Below are 26402 nucleotides of genomic sequence, written 5' to 3'. Positions count from 1 at the left end.
AATTTACGCTGTTATTTCAGAGAGAGAGAGGGGGGGGGCATATAGTGGAAATGATACTAGCGATGAGCGATAGAATACACTCAATTAACTGTTACTACGCTCTTTTTTTGACAACACAAGCTTGGGTGTTTGTGAATGTGTTTAAAAGGTGGGGATGAATTTTATCACCGATGTGAGACCACCCTCCCTCTTATTGGAGGCCTGAAGTGGCTTGATCCATGTTTGGTCTATAGAGCAGGAGTCCCGGATTATCTTACGCATAGTTCATCTACGGGACTAAGGATAACAGCCTTTCGTCTGTGGGAGTCACCTTACAAAAAATAACTTTTCCATGTATTATTGCAATAACAGAGCTTATTAAACACTGGCATAAACCAAGGGAAATAATTACAGAGAAGAAAATAAACAAACAGAACAATGACAAAATATCACAAGCGTAACAAGGTGCGGAAAAAAGTCTCGAAAGGTAACAAAAATGGTTATGAATTTGAAAGAAAATAAGAAAGAATATTAATTTCATCATAATTTTGGAGAAAATATTAGTTACTCACTTCAGAATTATATTATTATGTAACTATTGCTCATTTTGATGAAATATATTTACTTCTTTCAGTTGCATTTCTGGCTGTAAATAGAGTAGATGGCGCTGCTTAACTCCTACCAAGTGATCAAGGGTCAGCATGCTTACTGGGAATTCTCTGTGACATTCAGGCTTTAGATTCTGCCATGGTAAGTTTTTATCGATGTAATCCCTTACTCTGCAATGAAAATGAGAGACGAAGAAGTATAATTGCACGTGATATTATTAGAAATTCTGGCATAAGCACATCTTGACATTTCACGAATGAACAACAAGAATTGAATTAAATGCATATACATATACAAAATTAATTAAGCAAATCAATCAGGGTTCTCTGGAAGTGTCAAATAGCCTTATATCTGAATACATTTTGATAGATATTAATATATTACCATATATTAAAAGATGAGACATCTTTTGAATGCGTTAGATATTACATTAGTGATGATTACATAGGTGAAGCGTCTCGTGACTTGATAGATTACCATCTTTGGTCTTTAAATCAAGGTTTCTGTATTATCTAACACTTACTATATGTGCTCTGATTTCCAAATTAACATCTTGGATAAAATTGCCATGTTTCCATAAAAAAAAAAAAAAAATCCATTTAAGCAGGCTTCAGCAAGCTTGCTCTTCAAAACCGCCATTTCTTTATTTTTGTCCTGCGAGTTTTTTCTTCTTATTATTATTATGTGAATCCCCTCTAAAAAGTTTAAAACTTAATGCATTAGCACTGTAGTTGAACTGGATAATCCGATAATCCTCTAGAGACCAAACAAGGTTTGAAAATTTTCAAGCTCCACACAAAGCAAGATGGATAGTCTTGCACCGAGCGATGAAAATGATCACCAAAAGATATTCACAGATACTCATGCCGCAGTTGAATTCGAACTTCCCGATGTAGAGAGTAGGGACACAATCGACTTTGTCAGCCAATATATCGATAAAAGAAAAGACGAAACTGTTTGAACTATGGACAGCATATATAAAAGACCTGCATATGAATGAATTCGGCTATGAGAGAAGTTGCACAGCGCATTGCAACAATGAACCTCACACACGAGATCTCGCTGCGTTATAATCAACATCGTGTTGAAGTTTAATTTGAATAATAACAATTACTAATTCAGAAATCACTCAGTGGTTACCTTTGTTTGTTTCTTAATCCGAAAAATTACACGAAAATATTGTAGAAAACAAGTGATTAAATTAATTTATTGCTAAAAAATTTGTACGTGATGCTTGAAACGTAAAAACATGAAACAGTTTTAAAGTTTTCTGCAGCATATTATTATTATTATTATTATTATTATTATTATTATTATTATTATTATTATTACTATTATTATTATTATTATTATAAATCAGTAGAAGACCTCAACAGACTGCCACATTGAAAGGAATATTGACAACTCATAAAGAAGGAACAGCACACCAACCAACATGAATGCAGACCATCAAGCAAACGTGATCATCCCGGAACATGATAATTGCCACATTCTGAAATCAATAACAGAATGGAAACAAGTGAAAATCCCCAAAAAAGGACTATCTATTCTCCACATCAACATCAGAAGCATTCAAAAATACTGGCTGACCCTGCAAGCTTATCTGAAGGAAGATATAGACGCCATAGACATTTTAATACTGACTGAAGTATCTACGACAAACGAAGAGGCATCCACCTACCAAATGCCATACTTCCAACAACACAAACACTGCGGACAAACAAAACGAGGCGGTGGTATAATAATGTTTACCAAACATAAACTAGAAGTAACAGAAATAAACTATAAATTAGAATACGCAGAAAACATATGCATCGAAATTAAAAACATCAAACAAGAAAACTTGATATTAAATGCAATATACAGACCACCCAACTTAATCACCACAAAATTCCTAGAAGAACTAAACAGATGGCTTTCAGCCACGGAAGTAGGCGCCTCAGAATACTTGATAATAATAGGAGACATGAATATAAACATTAGGAACATAAATAACAACACAGAACAATACCAGACCTCTTATCGGCATATAACATAACCCCATCCATACAGTCGTATACACGAGAAGAGATAGTCGGAAATACAAGAACCTCATCCTGAATTGACCATATAAATATAAGGGCCCCTCTAAACAGCCACACAGCAACCGTCATAACATGCAAACTGGCAGACCATTATTTCACAGCATTACAGTTACACACTGAACCAGAACCCATAAAAATCACTGAGACTACAAAACAGTACTATAGCATTTTAAAAACGAAAAATAGTAAACGATGAAATCAGAAAAACAGACTGGATGCAGACAGCATCTTTAGACTCTGCTGAAGCTGTATATACTAATCTTAAACTTGCATTTAACAAAAAATATAACAAAGCATTAACAAAAATAAAAATACGCCCCCAAACGAAACAAAATTCATGGATAACAGACAACATATTAACAGACATACAAAGAAAAGATGCCCTATGGAAACAACTTAAGGAGTCGCCAAACAATATTGCTTTAAGAGCTGAATACAAAAGAAAACGGAATCTCCTAACAACACAGATTAGAACGGCAAAAAGAAACTATTACAGCAACAAATTAACAACAGCTCAGAATGACATAAAGGAAACCTGGCACCTGATTAATGAAATGCTGGACAACATACACAGAACCACTGCCTCAGAAACAATAAAACACAGCTTTGCCTGCGACCCCAAATCCCTCAAACAGTTGGCAAACAACTTTGATCAGCACTTCGTGAAACTGTCCAAAAACTACAAGAAACAACCTTTCCTCACACAAACGAACATTCTCCACTAGGTCCACGAGCAACCTAGTCGATGTGGTTCCTCACAGTAACAAAAGAAGAACTATCACTGGCAATTCAACAAATTAATCCTAACAAAGGACCAGGGATAGACGGAATCAGACCAAAAGACATCAAGAAACACTCAACCGACCTACTTCCAGTTATACAAAAACTGTTAAATAAAATCTTCGAAACGGGACGCATACCTGAAACACTGAAGACTGCATTAATCACACCCATACACAAACAGGGAAAAAGAAACATTATAAGTAATTACAGACCCATCGCCACGTTGTCTGTAATCAACCAAATCATGGAGCGCATCGTGCATCAGAAACTCTCCACATACGTTGAAAAATTTCAAATCATACCCAAAACACAATATGGCTTTCAAAAAAATAAATGAACAGCAACACTCCTGGAAGATTTCACAGATCTAATAAACGCTGCATTGGATAAAAACAGAATAACATTAGTGATATTCATTGACCTAACAAAAGCATTTTACACACTAACACACAAAACCTTGTTAACGAAACTAACGCACATCGGAATTGGAGGTCGTCACTAACTGGTTAACTGGTTAACCGCACTAACACCGAATCACTAACTGGTTAACCGAAAACGGCATATATATAAACCCCCTGGAAAAACAAATCTAATGATATTCAAAAAACCCCAAATCCTGCCCATAGAAACAAATCATGTCTATCCGACATTCACCCACCTATACACAAAGCGCTGAACCACAACCATCACACAGGTGAAAACAACACGCTATCTCGGACTTCACTTCGATGCTGATCAAAGTTGGAATAGCCATACAAACTACCTACACACCAAGCTTAGGATAATAGCAAGCAAACTATACAGATTAAAAGACATTGCCCCAACCCATATAAAAATACTAATCTATAAAGCATTATGTGAAAACATTTTAAGATATGCAATCACATCATACGCATTCTGCGCAGACTACAGACTTAACAGGTTACAATGGTTGCAAGATAAAATGGTAAAATTGATATTCTGGGAACAACCCACACAACCAGAACAACATATCAAATAACAGTCAACAAACTACATAACATATAAGTACAACAATCACTACGGCAAAGCGACCCGAAACTTCTACGTACCTGACATAATAAACAAACTGCCGTTCGACGAACATACAGAGAGTTGAAACAGGCGCTATATAAATATTATAGCGAGAATGAAAATTGGAGCAATTCCTGATTCTCTCCCCCCCTCTCTCTCTCTCTCTCTCTCTCTCACACACACACACACACACACACACACAATCTATGACAAACCTCCTCTCAAAAACCATCACTATAAGAACACAAACAAACACACTAAATCCAACCCTACTTGCACAAAAAAAAAAAAAAAAAAAAAAAAAGTTAAACTGTGTAATAGCAGTTGTAGTCTTCCAAGCACCTACCAACAAACAGTAAAATCAACACCTGGCTTGCGACCAGTATAGAAACATAACCATGAAACCACCGCCATCTATTATGTTCCTCAGATAAGCTCTGCTAAGCTTCGAGGAAGAAATCAGAAATGCCTCCCAAAGAAAGAATATAATACATTAGACAGAAAAAAAAAAAAAACTAAACCTATTGTAAATATGTAATATTATGTGTTGTAAATATGCAATCAGAATATAGAATCATAATTTCAATAATAATAAAAAAATTAAAAAAAAGGATTGAATTAAAAAAAGAAAAAAAATTATTATTTAAAAATATTATTAACTTGCAAGTATCTGTTATTCACAATTGTAATGTGTTATATATATATATATATATATATATATATATATATATATATATATATATATATATATATATATATATATATATATATATATATATATATATATATATATATATATATATATATAATTATTATGCAATTTATAATAAATTATATATATATATATATATATATATATATATATAATTATTATGCAATTTATCTGAGACATAATAAAATGTTTTAAAATAATAATAATAATAATAATAATAATAATAATAATAATAATAATAATAATAATACGTGGACTAATTGTTGATGCATTATTCTGGAATTTATTATCTCATCAATTCTTCGTTTGCGTATTTACGCCTTCCCTGTTAAATTTAAGGTTATATTGATTTACGGCCGGAACCTGAGGGCTAGGGTATTATATGTAGTAATGCGTGTGTTCTTTTAGCCTATTTGCCTGTTTATGGGATTAGAAAACCAGCGTCTTCAAGAGAAATAAAAAAATCTTTTCACTTTCGTATGAATCCAGCTCTCAGTCCCCTGCTACAGGGGCAAATAGCTCAATTTTTTATACACGTTATTTTGGTAAATAAATTGATTATTTGTTTGCCAACTGCATATAAATTGATATGCAGTTGACAAACGTAGCTGACAATGTAAATGGGATTAAACCCATTGTCAGCTACGTTTGCCAACTGCAAATTTTATTTCCACTTTTTTTTTTTTTAGAATTTTCTTTTCCTGAAAAGTTTCCATTAGAAGAAAAAGAAGAAGAATGTGAAGACAAACTTATCTTCAGCTGAAAAGCGCTTACAAATATTCCTCTCCTCTTGGACCTCAGGTCTTCCAAAACCACGCCGCGTTTATGCTACCGACTGCGCTACGTAGCTTCTGAAATTTATCGTGCAGATCTCTTTGAATTAATACGGAGAGTTTTTTAAGGGGAGGGATGCGTGCATTGTACTTGCTTCGCCTAAGAGTTTCGGATTTTGCTAAGGGATACATAACCTTCTGTAAATCAACTTTCTTAACTATTATTAACTAATCTATCATTAGCTATCTATTATTAGCTATCTATCATTAACAAAAATTCTATATAATGTGGAAATTTTCCAAAATGACAAATCGTCTTTTGAAAATGATAGACTCTGCTGAGCAGAGTCTAGCAGCAGGGAGTAGTCTAGACCCTCTCATACACCACTGACTTTTTTTTTTCTCGTATGAGTTGAACACTATGAATAAACATTAAAATTGATAATAAGCATTGTAAATCCTAACTTCCTTAATCAGAGTGTTTTATAAGTAAAGATTTTAAATCGCTAAGTAGGAAATAAGCCTTCACTCGGCCTGCTAAATGGAGAAAATTGCGATGTTCATTTGCGATCATTTATTTGCGTAGCTGAACATTTTTGCGACACGATGTGTAATAACACAGCGCTCGTAACCACATTACATGCTAGATAATCTATCCAGCTGTTACAAAGACCTTTCTAACAGTGTTTTGACACTTTCTTTGTAAAAACGTTTTGCTTGTATGTGTGTGTGTGTGTGTGTGTGTGTGTGCGCGCGCGCGCGCGCGCGTGTAAATGTTGGAAATCGATCGAAACAGAAAGGCTTGCTGAAGCCACAAATAAACTCTGTACACAACATTCCGGTTGTGTTTCCTTCTTTTCATTCGACCGTGGAAATGATCAATACGTGTTTTTTTATGTCATTGAACTGTAGAAATGGATGTCAGATAGGTTATATTTTCCGTCCTGAAGAATTTTATAACAGAAGCAATTCAGAAATCCGCATACCAGCTACAGACCTTCTGTAAAATATTTCAATGGAATTCCACTATATTCAAGTTAACGTGTATAAGAAGAAAATAGATTCGTTTCTTCTTTAGCAGAAAATGAAGGCGAAAACCAGTTCTATTCAGTTATCGTCATAAAATATTCCTGGTAATATTTACTTAGCATTTCTCATAAGAAAAACAATTTAAACAAGGTCAGCTTAAAATTTTTTTTTTTTTTTTCCAAATCCTATTATTTATGGCGTCACAAGTATGACTACGCATTTATGATTGTGACGTCATGGGTTGTAATCTTTAAACAGATAAACACACGAACAAGAATGCGAAGAACTCCAGTTCTTCGACAAAATAGGGAAATAGAATTTGAAATATTTTCTACTAGAGGGCAGCACTCTAAGTAATAAATATCAAACATTTAAAATATTACTTCAACTGTTTATAACAGGGGTTGAAAATTCAGATATCGAACTTTAACCACAGAAAAAAGCCAAGTAGTTTAAAATTAAATAAAAATTATTGCCAATGTTCGCCGATAATGGATATTTTAGCACACATACATTAATATATATTAGATATTTTAGACACAATTGTAAAAGTGACGATCTCACTGATTCTCTGAGCCTCGAATAAATTGGGTCGGGTTGTTTATGTAATGCAATAATAAGGGGTCAGTAACTGTTGTCTGTTAATTGGATGTGTTTTTCTGGCCTTCTTCTTTTTCGGGATCAAAACCCCGAAATTCGGAATCACGTGAGGAGTGAATAGTTAACTAATACGTGGTTGTTATTTTTAATAATTAATACGTGATTGTTATGGTTAGGGATTTATTAAACATTAAGTTCGCAAGAAAACCACACAGTTAAAAAAATGTGATATCATTTCAAGGATACCACAGATTTAAAAATCTGTGGTATCCTTGAAATGACACTGAGACATTTTCCGAAACAGTAGTGTGGGACGCGTTTTCCCACTTATTCTCCGATATTAGTCGATTAACGAATCAGTAATTATTATTGCAGACCGCTGCGTCCTTCATGTTGAATACTTGTTCAGGTTTTGGTGGTTATGTTCAACAAAATCATATTTTTCTGTATCTTTGATCTGTTGTTATCCCGATCATAATACTTAAATATTCATTACTTGAATATTTAAGTGTGTGTGTGTGTGTGTGTGTGTGTGTGTGTGTGTGTGTGTGTGTGTGTGTGTGTGTGTGTGTGTGTGTGTGTGTGTGTGTGTGTGTGTGTGTGTGTGTGTGTGTGTGTGTGTTTTCCTCCCAATAGTATCCTATCAGGTGGTAATTTATTCCTACATGCTCCATTGCATTACAATGTTTATATTACATGTAACTTATAAGTACTGATTAACATTTCTATTTATATTTTTGTATCAATTTTCATATTTACATTTAGATTTTTATATATACATATATTAACACTCTACAGTATAATTCACATAATAACACTATTTATGTTAGATCACAAGGACGGAAATTGATTTTATTAGCAAATTTAGTTAATTCTATGTAATAGTTTTTGATAAGTCTCTGTCTTGACACTGGCCACTTGTCTCCGGAAGTGATGACGTGTTGTATTAGGGGCATCTGGATGGAGCTGACAGTCGTAAAGTATGTGGTCAACAGTCTGTTGAAGGTGTGGACTGCAAATTCACGATGGTGATTCCAGGATATGGAATCTGTGAAGGTAGTGGCTTAGTTTTCCGTGTCCCGTTAGTAGAGTGGCTAAACCTGGAGAAATGACGTGTTTTTTCAGCCGGAGTCTGTTTCTGATGCTAGGAAAGAATTCTTTTGTTGTTGATCCGCGTTTTGATGTTTTCCATTCTTCTTCCCACATGTCTAGGCTTTTCTCTTCTGCAAGTGTTTTTATTGCCGATTTCGAGAATTTCTGGTAACTTGTTTCTAGCTGCTTCTTTAGCCAACTGATCCGCTCTCTCGTTTCCTGCTATTCCAGTATGCGCTTTCACCCAGCAGAACTTGATTCCCCATCCCTCTAGATTGAGATTTCGAACCAGATTTCTTGTCTGTTCTATCAATGCAATATGGTTGTTCTGGTTTTTTATGCCGTCTATAGTGCTTCTACTATCGCTGTAGATTGTTGCTGTCTTTTCCTGAGAGGTGTTGAGTTCTAATTCCTGGAGATATGTGAGTGACTGAACTATAGCAAGTTGTTCTGCTTGGTTGTTGGAACAGAGAGGAAGGATGCAGTCTAGAGCAGCGTTCTTGTATAATGGACTGTCTGCTGTATGCAGTGAACGAACAACCGACGTTCCTTTTGGTTTTGCTTCCGTCAGTGTATATTTGGAATTCGTCAATTTCAGAGCTTTCCTTCTCCTTAATATCTGTTCTCTTTGCTGGGTGAGGCCACTTACTGTAGTGAAGCGGACGTTCGTAGCTATTTGGATCGATGTTGTAACTTTCGATATATCTTCATGAAGTGACGTCATATATAAGAAATAATTCTTGTATTTTCAGGCAGGTCGGTGTTACAGCTGCAATAATGCAAGCTGCCTCGAAAGATATTGTCCTGTGTTTCTTTGATTATGCGTATGGCTATAAGGAGTTGAACTCTATTTAGTTTTTGTCAGTTTATCTTTGATTTTAGTGTATGTTTCCAGGCATGTGCAGCATAGGATATCAGTGGTAGTATAGCACCGGTATATATCGTTTTCAGCGTTCGTTGGCCTAATCCCACTTAATCCTTGCCGACTTAGCTAGAAGGTTTACTGTTTGTAAGCTTTTTTCGGCAACATATGAGATGTGCTTATTGAAGGTGAATTTTTCGTCTATTGTTCCTCCTAGGTATTTTAGCTCACTGGCTACCTCGAGAGCTTCTCCGTTTAGGAAGACTGTTACAGGTTGTTTTGATTTTTTTCGTGAGATGTGGAGCACTTTAGACTTGGTGCTATTGAAGGTCACTTTCTTCTCGCGCGTGCCCACTCTGCAATTTTAAAGAGTTCTTCGTTGGCCGTTACTTCTAACTGTAAGTCGTCGCGACCCCGAATCATTATCATCGGCGAAGGCTATGACTTTTGTTTCAGTGGTGACAGGGAGTCTTAAAAGCGAGTCTACTGGATGTTCTAGAAACCTGGCCCACAGCAGGAACCTTGGGGACAGCCTCGTTTGACGTTTTTCGTTACACTTGTGGTTTTTAGTGTCATAGTTGCTCTTCTGTCTAAAAAATAATTTTTTGTAAGGCTGAGTAAGTTTTTAGGGCATTTTAAAACTATTAATTGATTGATTATGGCTGGCCACCAAGCAGCATCGAAGGCTCCTTGTACATCGAGCGAGATCAGTAGTACGTCTTTTTTTTTTTTTTTTTGCTGTAGACTGCGTTCTGCGAACTCTTTCACTTCCATAATTGCGTCTACTGTGCTGAACTGAGGTCTAAATACGTATTGATTGCTGCTTAATAAGTTTCTTGAGTAGACGTGGTGCATTATTCGGTTTATTAGAAGTTTTTCTAGTACCTTACTGGCAACGTTTATGAGGCTGATTGGTCTGTATTTGTTAATTTCGTCGGATGTTTCTTTTCCTGGTTTGATTATAGGTATAATTTTTGAGTGTTTCCATATTGAAGGAAGTCGTCCTCTTTTTAGTCATTTGTTGTGAACTGTTGTTATGAATTCGGGGAATTCGAGAAACGCTGTTAAGAGTATGTCGCTGCTTATTCCGTCTTCTCCAGGAGTTTTTCTTGGATTCATCGATCTTAATATTGACTCGATTTCATTAGTTGCAAATGAGACGTCGTCAGGAAAGTCGATATCTATTTCCATTCTTTGTCTGTACGGTTTGTGGATTTCTTCATCTGTTGATTCATCGTCATCGGGAATAAACTTCTCCATCATGATAGCTGCAGTTTCTGCTAAATTTTTAGTGTAGGTGCCGTCTGTTTTCTTGATAGTTGATAGCGTACGTGTTGTCTTGTTCTTGTTTGCTGCTAATTTATATATGCAATTCCAACGATTCGATATGGTTGAAACTGTGCAAAATTTTTTCCATGATTCTGTTTTCGCGTTTGTAATTTTGGACTGATAGCTGTATTTGGCTTTGTATAGTAGTTCTGTCTTCTGCTATTTATTAAATCTTGGTTATTGTATGTTCTTTGGTATAATCGTCTGAGTGCGTTAACACGTTTTCTTAGGACTGTTAGTTCATCGTTCCACCACGGTACTGATTTTCTTCCATCGATGTTTAGCTTCTTGGTTGTTCTGAGTGTTTGATCGCTGGATTTTTTCAGTCCTGATGAAAGTGCAGAAACAAGGAAGTCTATATCGCTTTGTGCCGATGGCGAGGTTTTTGTCTAAGCTGAGCTGTTTTTCGCTGTTCGCATTAAAGTGATGTACTGAGATTAAGAGTGAAAATTATCTTTTTAATGCTTTTATAAATTTCTCTAGGTTGGTTTTATTGGTGAAGTATTTGATGTTAATGCGGTGGTTTTTGTTGTCTATTCCGTTTAAATTTTTGTTACTGACGATGAAACTTAATATGCGATGATCAGAACAGCTTTCCTCTTCTTCGTATTCAGAAACGCGGGGTAAAATAGCGCTGTTTACCATTGTTAGATCGACGAAGCTGCTTCCTCTGGTATTTTCGGATGATGGAGTGTTACAGTCGTCGTTTAGTATGTGTAGGGAATTTGATGCTATGAACTCTTCCAAATTTTTACCTCCACTGTTTGTGCTCTCGTTAAACCATAATACCGAATGGGCGTTGCTATGTATTCCCATAATTAAGCCGTGGTTGATGGTAAAATCCACAATGTTGCTCATTTTTTTTTCTAAGTCGTGTTTTATGTCTGTGTGATAGTCGAGATACATACTCGCAGCGAAAGTTTTAATTCCTCTGTACGTAATTTCAATGAGTACCGAGTCCTGTTGCTGTGCTGAGAAATTAATATTGCTTCGACTTCAGGGTTGACTACGAGTATTGCAGCTCTCTTTCTTTCAGATCCTTTGGAAAATATTTTAAAATTACTTGGAAAGCCGCATATTTTGTTGTTGATGTTGTAGGGTTCTTGTATTAATGCCAGTCCTGTATTTTTCCTATTTATGAGTTCTGTTAAGTTATTGACAGCCTTGATAGAGCGTTGTAGATTTATTTGAAGACATGCCAGGGAAGTAGTGCTGTTTCTACAAGCTTTATTATTGCTTTCCATAATCTATGTTTTGAATTTTGAGCTGTTTGTGGTAGTTGTATGTCGGGCAGTCTTTGCTTAATGCCATGTGTTTGGTGTCGTTTTTGGTTTTGGCATGCTTGTTGTGATTTTGGCAATTTATGCAATTCATCTCGGACTTATTTCGTGGGCACTCGCTGACTTATGTTCTTTAGAACAGAATGGACAGGTGGTTTTTCCCCTGCAATGTTGTGTATGATGGTAAAATTTATTGCAGTTAAGCATCTCAGAACGCTTACGTAGTCTGCGCAATGGCAAATTCTCCATAGGATTCTGACACCGGTTTTCAGCAGTTTGGTCCTCACCATTGGATCGACTTCTATAATCAAGTTTCTTTTATTCATTTTTATATTTGTCATGGTAAATTTCTGTGTCCTCTTTGTGTCGCCGATGAAGAGTTCTTCGTTCTGCATGCGGATTGAGTCTATTGCGTTGTTCGTATCTATTTCACTGGGAATATCATATATTATCAGCCTTGGAAGGTGTTTCTTACTGGGATTTGCTACTAACGTGTCTTTGCCTTCCTTAGATATTTCGTTACGTAGCAAGTCCATATCGGCCTTTTCTTTTGATTCAATTAACACTCCTCCTTTATTAATGCTTTTCGTTTTTGTGATTCCGATTTTTATTTTTCTTGGGTCTATTTTTTCTTTTATAAGATTTTTGGTTTCTTCGCTGTTTAGTTCAGCTATCGGTTTGACTATTAATTTAGAGCAAGGATTGTTTTCGGATTCATCTTTATTTTTAGCGTTGTTTTTAAGCACTTGCGGGTATAGCTGAGTAGGCTGAGCTAAGTTAGGCTGTCCCTGGTTGTTTGTATTAGTCTGTTGTTCTATCGATACTTTAGTTTCGTTTTCATTTTGTTGAAAATCTTTGTTAATTCACTTACTGCGGTTAGGATGTCCTTTTGTAAATCATTCCTTAAATTGTCGCTTACTTTGGCTACGTTACGCAGCAAATCTAGGGCTTTTTCGAATTCTAATTCGTACCGTGCCGCCATTTTAATATTACTCAAAGTTGTAATATTATATCCTCCTATTGAACTTTTCTAATGTACAAAGTTCAAGAAAATGTACTTACAGTTTTGCTGCTTGTTCCTAGAAGCAACGCTTCCATTGAATTAGGTTTCCAGTGGTAGCAGTTGGGAGGGAAGCAGCTAATCCTATTATGCACGGGTCGCTGTTTTGAGGGTAGCTGAACGGTAGCTACAATCCGAACGGCAGTATTCAGTCCATAAAGAGAGAATAAAATCCACTCATACGCGCTTATAGAACTAGGCCATCTTTCTTTCCTTCATCTTTTGCGAGGGTTGGAAGGTTGAAAAAATATGCTGGGAACATCGTTCTAGTTGGCAGCACTTCAGAATATTCCTCTGCGTATGGTATTGAGAATAATTGGGCATCGAACGGTCAATAAAAATAATCCTATATCCAGGGCCGGCGGAAGCGACCATGCAGAGCATGCGAGCGTCGCCACGAAGGGGGTACCACCGCTGGGACACGGTTCGTAAGTTTATTTTTAAGAAACAAAATTTTTATCATAAAAACGAAAAATTCATAGAATGATCAATATTAAAATAAATAAGGTCGGATACACCGAATAAAAATTTAAAAAAATTGTATATTGCCGCCTCTTTGATCAGCCGGCTGTTTACAATTTTGCAGCGAGACCAGGCTAAATGCTTGCCTGCAGAATGTTTTGTATACTGCAGTCTATCTAAAGTGAAATGGTGAACGGTTTTTGTGTGCATAAACGAATTTTCGTACAAAAGATTTGTTGCTTGTTAACCAGTCATATGGCACGCATCTCAGTAGGCTACTGACATTAGCGCAGTGCACACTATTATTACGTCTCTGTGTGGTGTTGTGTAATAATTTCTTGTGGGTATAAAAATAGAAATATAATCAAAAATTTTTAAAAAAGTTATCCGGTGCACAAAATCGTAAGCGTCATGCTGCGAGAGAAGCAGATGTTAAGAAACAAACTAGGGCTCTTAATAAATTTGTTAAAATATTCTGATGCAGATTGTAACCAACTCAATACATCAGAAATCAGAGGTTAAGAACCGTGCACACCATCCAGTTTGCATGAAGGTACTATTGAACAAGATAACAAGACGCAGGATTTAAGTGAAAAACAGTTAGGAGAAAATTTAGTTGTAGTTGACCACGAAACTAACACATTGTTAATTAAAAGAAACACACGTAACCACAGTAAAAATTATTTAATTGTAAATATTTCATTGTTAATTTTCATTGTTAGTCTGTAAATTTAGAAGATCCAGGTGAATGTGAAAATATCGATGAAAAATTACGAGTTGTTTTAATTGAAATGGGGCCTGTTCAAAAGAAATATATAATATATCCCAGAGATACATATAGTCGTAAATTCGGCGACACGTATTATAATAGAAAAATGGAAAACGGGAGCTCGTGCCAAGAACATGGCTCATTTATTCCGAAACTTTAAATTCTGTTTTTTGCTTTTGTTGCAAACCTTTCGCACCTACCGAATCAAGTAGTCTTGTAGAAGGTTATAACGATTGGAGAAATGTAAGTACAACTTTACATAGACATGAGACTAGTTTAACTCACATGAAAAATTCTTAAAATGGAAGGAAGTTGATAAAAGTTAAAAAACAAAACTACTATTGATTGCCAGACTCAAAGCATGTATGAAATGGAAAAGAAACATTGGATGAGTGTTTAAGAATGCTTGATTGAAATTATAAAATTCCTTGGTAGCCAAAATTTAGTTTTTCGCGGATCATCTGATAAATTATATGATAGGAATAACGGCAATTTTTTAAAATTAGTCGAACTGTTTGAGAAGTTTGATCCCGTTATGAAAAATCATGTTGAAAGGGCCCTACAATGAAACAATAGAGTACACTATTTGAGTAAAGACAGTCAAAATGAAATATTGGAAACTTTAAGTAACGCAATCAGGGATACAATTTTATTATCAATTCGAAAATCTAAACATTATTCCATCATTTTAGACTGCACACCTGATGCAAGTAAAACAGAACAAATGACCATTATTATTCGCATTGTTTCCTGTGACAATGGAATTGTCAAGATCAGGGAAAACGTTTTAGGTTTTGCAGATATATCAGATTCCACAGGACGTGGTTTTTGTGCAAATGGAACAACTGGAAAAATGGAACATTCCCATTGAAGACATGCGAGGTCAAGGGTACGACAATGGGGCAAATATGGGCTCCAAAATTTGCTTTTGAACAAAAATCCTCTAGCTTTTTGCATGCCACGTGCTACTCATACTCTAAATTTAATCATTAACGATGCAGCCAAAGTGAATGCAGATACAATTAGTTTCTTTGCAATTATTCAAGAAATATACAATTTCTTTTCATTCTCTTACAAATGTTGGGCAATCCTTTTAAAGTTCGTAAAAAATTTAACATTGAAACAGCCATCAAAAACGCATGGGAAAGTAAAATTAATGCAATCCGCCCTCTACGATATTAGTTAGGAGAAATTTACGATGCACTTTTTGAAATTTTAAATAATGAAAATTTTAATAAAGAAACTCAACATGAAGCACAAACATTATGTGCTAAATTAAGGACTACAAATTTATTTGCTCTCTTATAACTTGGCATGATTTACTTAATAGAATAAACCCTGTGAGTAAAAAATCAAGACAAAAATATGAACATTACACTTGCTTTAGAATCTATCGAAAACTTAAAAATATTCTTACAAGAGTAAGTTCTAAAAACGGCAAAAGAACTGAGTGAGGAGGTGGATGGGGAACAAGAATTTAAAACTGGTACGGAAGTTTGACGACGAAAGAAGACACGGCAATTTGACTACGAGCTTCATGACGAAACGCCACAATCGCCAGAAGATAAATTTAGAGTGAATGTATTTTATACACTTCTAGACGTTGCAATGTGTTCGTTAATAGAACGTTTTGAACAACTAAAAACATATTATGATAATTTCAATTTCTTGCACAGATTACTACAAATTAATAACGAAGATTTACGAAAAAATTGTGACGATTTAGAGATTCTCTTGAAGGACGGCGACAACAAAGACGTAAATGCAATAGAACTATATGACGAGTTATGTGCTTTCCGGGATATTTTTCAGAAGGATAATTTAAATATTAAAAACCCTTTCGATATTCTTAATTTTATTGTGTCCAATAATTTATATTTCCCTAACTTATCAATTGCTTTAAGAATACTATTAACCTTACCTGTTAGTGTAGCGAGCGGTGAACGTTCCTTTTCCAAGTTGAAATTGATTAAAACCTACTTAAGAACAAGTATGTCACAAAAAAGGATTGTTAGTTTGGCTGTGCGGAATTAGACGTTTAAGACCATTATTTCTAATTTTATGAATATGAAATCAAAAACCCTAAAATTAAAAAAAAAAATTCAAGTATATTTATGTAATTTAATTTATTTTCTGTTATTCTGTGAAGGTTTTATTTTTCGAATACTTATATTAGATGTTCTAATTATTTCTGAATTAGTTTCTTATTTTCTCATCTATCTTGAGTTAAATTTCTTTTATTTTCCTAAAAGATAGTTCCACTAATAAAAATTATAAAAAAATATTTACAAGTTACTAAGAATTTATTTAAGAAATTGCAAATAATTAAAATTTTTATTATCTTAAAAGAACCACACACGTCCGGATCGTTACAGGGGCGCTTAGATAGAAATTGCATGCGGGCGGCAAAGACCCTAGCGCCGGCTCTGCCTATATCGTTTGACACTGTGCAATCCAGTGGCGGCTCGTGCATAGGCACTACGGAACTGCAGCACCCCCAATTTTTCTCGATATATAAATATATTTATTAATTTATTTATATTTGTTTGTAATATTTAATTTTATCATCAACAATCCCATACAATTCTCTTATTTTGTAAAAAAATAATAATAAAAATCCTTCTTGTAGCACTTAGGAGGGCGCTAGCATCACTGTGTTTACCACAGTGTCATATTGCTATGCGCGCAGCATCTGCACGTCAGTGAGATGCGAGCTATTAGCGTAATGCGGCACTGTCCGTCGCGCAGTTCCACTGTTGTTTACAATATTAATGGAGTTTGTGGTGCGTGATGTCTTCACTGCGCCTTCACTTTATGCTTCATTTTATAACATGAATAAAGAAGGCGATCCATTCGCAGCTGTTTCTTAATTGCAGTTTCAGAGTCAGTGTTGAGGATGACTTTTGGTAGGAAGGCCTGGGTTTGAATCCCTTTTGAGACCCGATGAACTTTTAAAAAGGTTTTTTCATCTGTGGATGAGTTAGCCGATTTCAGGAGGGAGAGAGATGTTGATCCTCCTGAGGGATTTTTCATCCTGCAGCGCAGACGTAAGATATTTGCGTATAAGATGTAAGATTAACAGACGTAAGATATTTGCGTATAAGATGTAAGATTAACAGACGTAAGATATTTGCTCCGTAGTCTGTTGGCTGCACCATCATTCCGATTACAACAAAACAGCAGTTTCAGATTTCATGGCATTCCGGGTCCGCTATTCTTTTGTACCTCAGTGAGACAGGACACGGCATGTTGTGCATTATATATTTGACTTTTGCATGGAAGACGCCATTTTTGTGGCGGTTTCCACACTGCTCCTCCGCATGCAACAGCGACTGCAAGAGCTTCTCCTTAGAAATGGAAGTGCTTGAACGTAGGCCAGCGTGGACACCATCGAGATCTTGAAGAAATACTGGCTCCAGCTGTGGAATATCGTCTTAACGTCAGAGTATGGTTTTTACACGATTCCTGTACGCCTCTCTATCATTCACAAGCATTCCATACTTTAGCAAGCGGCATTTCTATTCTTGAGTGTCGTTCCGCTTTCATCAACGCACTTTTATACCAGGCGTTGCACACTTGCATATTGCACTGCTTCATGTCTGTCTGTCACCTCGAGCGGATGTCTATATTCCCTTTCTCGCTTCGGTCCAGCTGTATGAAACTGTCAGGGGAACCTTCAACTACTTAAAAAAACAAGTACAGTCCATTGGTTGAAGACGCTTATATGCATGGAAGTGTCTGTAGGGAATTTGACTTCCCACTCCCTAACTTTCTCTCTCTCTTAATCCGATTAGGCTGAAAGTAAATTCTAAATTAGATTAAAATCGGTTGAACAATGCTATTTGTAGAGATATCTACGAAGGAAATGGCTCCTCTACAATCCCTTCACTTTATTCCGATTGAGCAGAATTTCACAACTGATCTTAGGTGATGTTAGAAACATTCGTATTTCAAATGTGGTCAACATGGGTTGAATGATGTGATTTGTAGAAACGCCTGCAAAGAATCCACCAACCGCATTTTTGTCTGATCAGACAGAAATTCTTACTAGAGAATGAACGACGCAAGAAATAACTATGTTCCGAATTTAGTCGAACTCGGTTCAGGATTTCTAACCTGCAGGGGTGTTGGACGAGAAGAACCAGAACGGCGTTTTGTTGAACTAAAACACCGTTTTTCACTGTTTTCAACTTTAAGTTTATTAGTTCGATTTAATACTTCAATACGGCCGAGGACTGTGTGGCCAGTGTATGTTTGTTAACTGCGTGTGTTCTCCTGTTCGTTTGCCTGTGTGGTAGGAAGAAAACCCTGTCATCTCTGCATGGGAATCCAGGTCTTTCCGTTGTTATCTTTCAAATTGCAGAGGCTCGAATTTCACAATTCCTGACTTATTGAATTTTCCGAATAAAAGTGACGCATCCATAGTATTCAAATACTGCGACTTACTAATTCTTTTGTTATGACGAATGTGTGAGAAATGGAATGCAGGAGAGCATTCAAAATAAGTCAGGGATCGGCTGAGGGAGAGAACTCACTAACACAGCTCCAAATGATTTCGTATGGTCATTCCAAATGTAAAATAGACGACTTATATTCGAACATCAGTTTGCGAAAACCAGTCGTACAGCGAATTTTACTTTCATGTGCTTTTACTTACTCGAAGGAAGAAAGAAAATAAGCGTCTCAATGATACCTTGAAGAAACTTTAAGGAAACTTCCCAAATATCATTAATAATTAGTGCGGTAGTAAGCCAGTCAGTAATGCAAATACCAAGGAGTGCGCGCTTGATTTTAATTTAAAGATTAAAGGAGGTTTCAAAATTTCGTTCCGATTGCAAAAGAAGTAAAACAAGAGATGATACTGCTCCTTTTTTGTTTTTGTTCAAATCTCTGATCCACGAAGCACCCATTTCTGTGTGAAGATACTGCTAAAAATATTACTTAGAATATTACTAATATTCTAAGAACATCATATATCAAAATGATAACAAAATGAATATTACAATAGTTCCACAAAACACGTTTTATAACCTAGAATAGATTATAAAACGTGTGTTTTATAATCTATGATGAAGATGAACTAAAACGCTGTTTTTTCGCTGTTTTCAACTTCAAGCTTATTAGTTCGATTTAATGCTTTAAATCGAAATCTTTGCCTGTGTCTTTCCGTTGTTATCTTTCAAATTGCAGAGGCTCGAATTTCGCAATTCCTGACTTATTGAATGTCTCAAATAAAAGTGGCGCATCGATAGTATTCAAATACTGCGACTATTCAAATAATTTTTGTAATGGAATAATTAAATATTCATTTAATTTTTCTTATCCCTTGAATGTTTCGAAATACACTAACTTTTTTTTTTTTTTTTTTTTTTTTGTTACGACAGACCAATGGTTTTTCGGATAGCACTATGTTTAAATGTTCCAGCTTTAGGCAAATAGCGATGTAAGAGTGATTACGATCTACTTTGAGTAAATAGGACCTTGCAAAATAGGATTGTCGGAGGTAACGATATTAATTAACTTCAATCTAAATTAGGTTTCCTTTTTGGTATCCTAAACCAGAAACCCAATTTTAGCTGGTATTATCTAAACCAACGTTTCCCAAACTATGTTCCGCGGAAAGTGAATAAGTGTTTCGTGAAAAATTATCAAAATTAATATGAGCCTGGAATGGTTTTAAATGCTGCGACAAGTTCAAACATGTTCGAAAATCAGGCGCTCCTCACTTTGCGTGTGGATTGTGCTATTAAGGCCAGCGCACGCTGTCCTTGACTCAGTTGCTGGCTAACAGCCCCTCGCGGTTGTCCACACCTCCCAGCGCGAGTGAAGTACGGGAGTATCTATTCTAGGAAACGTGCGGTCACAAGCAAGGTCAATGCGATGCGATGCGATGCGGCCCGGAACGCTTGTAGTGTGCGCTGTTTGATTTTTGCGATGTGATACAGCCTGCTGTGGCGATAGTGTGCGCTTAACTTTACATTGAATGCGAGACTGATGATACTCGATTCTAACCAAGGTGTTCCGTTAAAATTTCGGGATTTGTGAAGTGTTCCTTCGTAGGAAAAGTTTGAGAAACGCTGATCTAAACAATCAATTAGACAAGCATCAGTGCCTAATATATGTTAAGAATTCAGGATATTTTAGTCTCAATTGCTATTAACGTAATAATAATATGCAGATTTTTTTTTATCTTCATTCCTTCCCATCCGGTAATTTATTTTTTCTTTTGTAAGAACAACGACGTTGCTTACCGTATATTTCTATCGCTAAATGAGATCCAAGTGCTGGGTATGTTCTTCATGTCAAACTTGCGTGCCCTGACACATTCGGAAAGAGTTGGACGAGGAAGTTGAAACTTCACGGATGCTTCTATAGGAATGTCTACTAGTGTGTCGTCTTCTATTTGGTCCTTAAGAAACACCAGTGCGTCTTCGTCTTGGTTTTCTTGATTATAATCTTCAATTGCTTGAAATCGTTTTCTTTTATCAAAATTCTTCTCCTTCTTGGCTAGTTTTATGTGCATTTCTGCATTCTAGAAATGACAAATTGGAGAATAAGGCTTTGATTCATAGCATGGATAATGGGTAAAGAGTAATGAGATAATTAAAAAAAGCATTTTCAATTTAAAACGAGTCGAAAACCACTGCAATTTTAAAGATAATTTTTGCATTTGCGAACAGTGACAGAAGAATACTTTTTTTTTACCTATCACTCCTATTATGTCGGATAAAGAGAATTTCTTATCTAATAATGGAACCAAATCTCATCGTATTGATATTTCTATTTATTTAATGGAAATTTAAAATTGTTATGATCCTTGAAATCCATTTGGTATTTTCATAATTGGTGAAATAAGAAGATTTCGATCTTTGATAAAGACAGTGTTCCATTTTATAAATATCCAGGTGTGTATAATATTCCATGCACGTGCGGTCTTTCCTACATTGGACAAACTTCGAGAAGCCTGGAAATAAGACAGAAAGAACATGTTGGCGATGTAAATCACAACGGAACGATCACCTCCGGGTAAGCACATCACTTTTCAACTTACTTCGAACCACACTATAGACTGGAATAACAGCTCTATGCCCTACGTAGACGAAGATTACAGACATCGATTATTTAAAGAAGCAGCAGTAGTGCTACGTACAGGCAGCAACCTAAACAGAAATCAAGGGGCCATACTGAACGATACTTGGAAAAATCTAATTAATTCCCTCAGTTGAACAGAACTACAGTACGCGAATAATCATATTACGCGTTTGCATGTAACGCGTGTTCATGATACTGAGTAGAAATGTCACGCGAACGTGTTACCTTAGCTACCTAACAGGTACTAACGTTTTTTTGTATTCTTAAACCTTTTTTGCATTTACCATTTTTTTTTTTTTTTTTGTGCTGTGCAAGCCTTGAGAAAGCTAGTCAGTTACATACGAAACCGGTAGGCAATATTGTACGAACATACGTACGAATTAAAAATCTATGGTCAGTTTAACAATAAGTCTTATATTTTGTAACATTTTACGACCAAAAACATGTATAATTTAAATAGTCTAATGAAACACAAAGCGGTGCCTAGAAAAGGAAAAATGCCGAAAGGCCAAGCTATTGAACCATTTAACATTCCTAAAAAGGTGTAGGGATTTCTCTATCATCGCTAAATTCCTTATCATCAAAGGACATATTCAATTGATACAAGCCGAAAGAATTTACCAAAGGACTTCATTGGCACTACTCAGAGAAAGAATCCAACACATCAGGTAAGAATTGAATATAAGTGATGTTAATTGCCGAACTATTTTGATGACATTTCTAATAGTCTAGATTACACGATCTGGAATAGAATACATGATAGAACAGAGCTTTCAGTTAAATAAAGCCAAACAAATTAGAAAATTTGAAGAACTTTACAAGAAAAAATACCAGACACACAAAGGCCTTCCAGATAAGAAAGTGATTTTCAACATGTCGAATCACTGCCTTTCGAAACATGAATCAGATATACTAAAGAAAGGTTTTAACTTTTCAATCATTCCAAATTACATTCCTAAAATGGACTTTATGTGTGAAATTGAAAAAAGTCTCTACCAACCACTACAAGTTGTAGCCAGCGATATTAGATTCCAAAGCACGATCATCCTAGCAACAGCAAAACAACCAAAACTGAATACCACTCCATATGATAGGAAAGCTATTCGGAACTTGAGGAAAAACAAAGAAATAATAATAACTAAAGCAGACAAGGGGAATGCCACCGTCATCCTAAACTCAAAAGACTATTTCAAGAAGATAAACGACTTACTATCAGACAGTTCCACGTACAAAATCCTCAACAAAGATCCTACCATGAAGAACCACAATGAGACAAACTTCCTGATCCGTAACATGAATTCTTGGCCTGAAGAACTAAAACGAAAACTTAAATCCTCACATCCCATTACTCCTAGACTGTATGGGACGCCTAGAGTGCATAAGGAAGAAGTGCCACTTCGTCCGATTGTGGATGGCAGGTCCTCCCCCACTTACCTATTGGCTAAGCACCTAGCGAACTTACTTAAGGGAAAAATTAGACAAACAGAATCCTACATAAAAAATTCTCAACACTTTGTGGACAAACTCAAAAACGTGAAGATAACACAAACAGACATGATGGCCAGTCTAGACGTAATATCCTTGTTCACGAATACCAGTAGAAGAAGTCATGAACATTATCAAAGATCTCTTTCCTGCTGATATTACAAAGATGTTCAAGCATTCCTCTGTCTTCATTTTTGAATAAAATTTTTATTTGTGATTATATATTATTAGTAATGTTATATTTTCATGACATTACTCTCATATGTCTGTCCAACTGCGAATAAAACTACATAACTCAACTTGAAAAACTCTTCAAGAGGATGCGTCTCCAAAGGTATGGAGACGCGCCCTCTGAGGTAGTTTCAATTAGTGCTGTCAGATAAGTGTAATTCTAATCAAAAATGAACTTAAAAATTTGCGTTTTTAAGTCATTTAATTTCAAGGCATGTCGAAGTTCCGAATACCACTGATTCTTTACACTTCAAAACGTTTCAAATTTTTACAGTGCACGCGTAACATCCTCCCCTTATTGCTCAATGTCCTCTAAAGGCCAAGTAATTGACTCTCTACTAACCCATTAAATGCTATCATGGGGCTGTTAATCTTATTCACAAATGCTGCGATGTCGGTGAATAAATACCTGAAAAAAATCAAGGAATAAACCAATGGTACTTAAAAAAAAAAAAATTGAAATAAGTTGACATTTTGAACTTACATGACCGTGGGTTACCAAGAGCCTCGGAGGATCTTCAGTGGGATCAAAACTTGCGATCCACCCTGAATGGGGTGACTTATCTTCTTCGTCAGAATCTGCAACAATAGCCAAATTGTTCCAATTCAATCACTTTTATAAAAAAAAATAGCACTAAATGTAATAATTCATATAAAGGCAAAAACAGTTGAAGCAATGAATTAGTTATTTGGAATTGCAACTGAAGTCAGTTGCAATTCCAAATAACTATAAGTCTTATAAACTTCATCGTCCTAGACAGATTTTCAACTCAGATCTTACCAATCGAAGGTTGAATATCGTGTTGTTCTCGCAACTACGATAAAAAAGGCGCTGGCCCTGTTTGATGTTTCTCAACCTAAATCACAATTATTGAATTTTTTTGCAAGCCACTTTAGGTCATCAAAAATCAGAGCGATGATATCACTTCATGATGCTGTTTACTTTTTTACATGCTTTTTTCCCCCATTTCTTTATATTTGTTTGCATTTATTTTAAATTAAAATCTGGAGATTTTTTGAGAGTGGTGTGCTAATTTTGAAAAATTCTTTCTTCGTTCTTAAATACGTAATTTGCAACCAAATAATATGAAAATCATTTTGTGATAATGTTCAAGGTGCTGTTTTCAGCATATGTCACATTCGTCCTAGTCAAAATAAACTATTTTACCATATAGCGAAATATAAGTTTTAATAAGAGAAACAACTGGCTATCTAATCAATAGCTTCATGAATAGAATATATCAAATTTCGTGTGGTCCTCACAACTGCGATAAAGTGGCGCTGCCCCTGGTGTGCACCAAAATATACTGAAGAGTATATGCAAATTTGATCTATTGTGTCGATGCATGATTAAAGGATCAACATGAACATTTTCAGAAAGATAGCGCCCAATAGTTTCATAACTGGTCAATAGATGGCTGTACTCTCAGTATTTTATAACCTGTCAGATAACACGCACTCTTTATGACATGCGCTACGTTTTTATACTTTTTTTAGGTAATGCTAATCAACATTACATTTCAGACATCTAATCTTCCCGCACCACACACACACACACACACACACACACACATACGCGTGCGCCCACGTACAAAACATTTTTCACGAAAAAGAACGCTGGTTTAGAGAGAGAGAGAGAGAGAGAGAGAGAGAGAGAGAGAGAGAGAGGAGTGAAGGCGATGCGCAAAAGTCGTCTATTTCAAAAAAGACAAAGCGCAGTATTTCAATTTGTCAAATACCACCATGTGATGAAGCAAATGAAAACAATTGCTAATCTTGAAGCAGTAGACGAAATTTTTATTAATATCACCAGTTATTATCAGGCGTTTTATTCGAGAAAAATTCCCCAAAGGTGGTCTGCAGTTATCGAAAAGTCCATTATATGTTATAGCATTAACGTAAAATTATTATGAAAAAATAGAGTAAATCTACACTGAAAACAATTTAGCTTTAGAATGTAAAAATGAAAAAAAAAAAAAAAAAAGAGCCCTTCTATCGATGAACGGACCAGCACACAGACATCGAAGATATACTTGATATCATTTTGCCAGAAAGTTTGTACATGTATTAAAATAGGATAGGTGCAAGCACCGAACCTTGAGGAATCCGTATTTCATTATTTTTGCTGCACTGTTGAAGGTCCCAATAGCTAATGTATTGTTTTCTGTTATTTAAATAAGATCTGACCCAATCATTTGTAACACCTCTAATGCCATACTAGACATTTTCAAAAGGAGAAAGTCGCGATGCACACAGTTGAACGTTTTAGATATATCAAGAAAAACGGATGCCGAGTACATTCCTCTGTTTATAAACTGTTTTGCGAAACTCCAATAACGCTTTTTCCATATTAAGTCCGGATCTGATCTCGTACTGGATTAGGGGAGTAAAGAATTATGGAGTTTAGGTAGATATTTAATCGTTGTTTCATTAAGATTTCAATATCCTTTGAGACTGTAGATAATATTGATATGGGTCTGTAATTTCCGATTTCATTTGTATTACTTCCTTTAAATAACGGAAGAACTGAAGCAACCTTTAAATGTTCTGTAAATTCCCCGTATCCAAAATAATTATTTATAATATGTGTAAAGAACTTTAACTTATGTTTAATTATAATATGTATGGACATTTATATTATTATGACCCATTTTAACCCTTTTTTAAATCCGATTACTACATTCTTTACTTCATCCTCATTTACTGCTAATAGATTGAATTCTTAATCCATGGGAGGCGACTTACATACTTTGCCCTGTCTGTAGGATCAAAATCATCACTACCGTAGTTAATAAAGAATTTATTCATTTCGTTAATAAGGCTGTACACATCACCGCCCACTGGGAATTCACGTGTTTTCTATTTTATACAAAACGTTTATCTTTCACACAAGAAAGATATTTTATTACAGGATTCTTTTGCGTACTTTATTTTTTCCTTTACTTCCTATGTTTATCATATAACTTATCGTATTGTGATTGGTTATCTGCATATTTAATCATTTTGATGAATTCCTCATATAGTTGATTTACATTTAAGAGATCATTATGTTGTAATTGATAATTTCTTATACGTTTCTCAAATGTATTATAATTTATGCTAGTTTCGATGTTTAGTATAGAGTGATGATCTGTTTTAT

At 35.4% G+C, this 26402-nt stretch overlaps 1 protein-coding gene and 1 long non-coding RNA gene across 2 annotated transcripts in view; one reads left to right on the top strand and one right to left on the bottom strand.

Annotated features, from left to right (window-relative positions):
- Nucleotides 1-26402, top strand: part of LOC150092860 (uncharacterized) — a 235404-nt gene that overhangs the window by 208454 nt on the left and 548 nt on the right. Inside the window, exon 2 of the long non-coding RNA XR_016550518.1 lies at nucleotides 614-729. This is a non-coding gene — a long non-coding RNA (uncharacterized LOC150092860). The remainder of the gene's footprint in view (nucleotides 1-613; nucleotides 730-26402) is intronic.
- Nucleotides 1-26402, bottom strand: part of LOC150092861 (tetratricopeptide repeat protein 17-like) — a 43025-nt gene that overhangs the window by 16124 nt on the left and 499 nt on the right. Inside the window, exons 2-4 of the mRNA XM_090414649.1 lie at nucleotides 23748-23842; nucleotides 20707-20987; nucleotides 605-758 (exon numbers count right to left, since the gene is read on the bottom strand). Of these exons, the coding sequence (XP_090270775.1) occupies nucleotides 605-758; nucleotides 20707-20978 (426 nt within the window). The 5' untranslated portion in view covers nucleotides 20979-20987; nucleotides 23748-23842. The remainder of the gene's footprint in view (nucleotides 1-604; nucleotides 759-20706; nucleotides 20988-23747; nucleotides 23843-26402) is intronic.

This window comes from Typopeltis vanoorti, chromosome 25, assembly GCF_054136105.1.
Source record: "Typopeltis vanoorti isolate ZY-2024b chromosome 25, IOZ_Tvanoo_1.0, whole genome shotgun sequence".
In the NCBI taxonomy this organism is placed as follows: Eukaryota; Metazoa; Arthropoda; class Arachnida; order Uropygi; family Thelyphonidae; genus Typopeltis; species Typopeltis vanoorti.
This window is presented reverse-complemented; position numbering and strand designations above follow the sequence as displayed.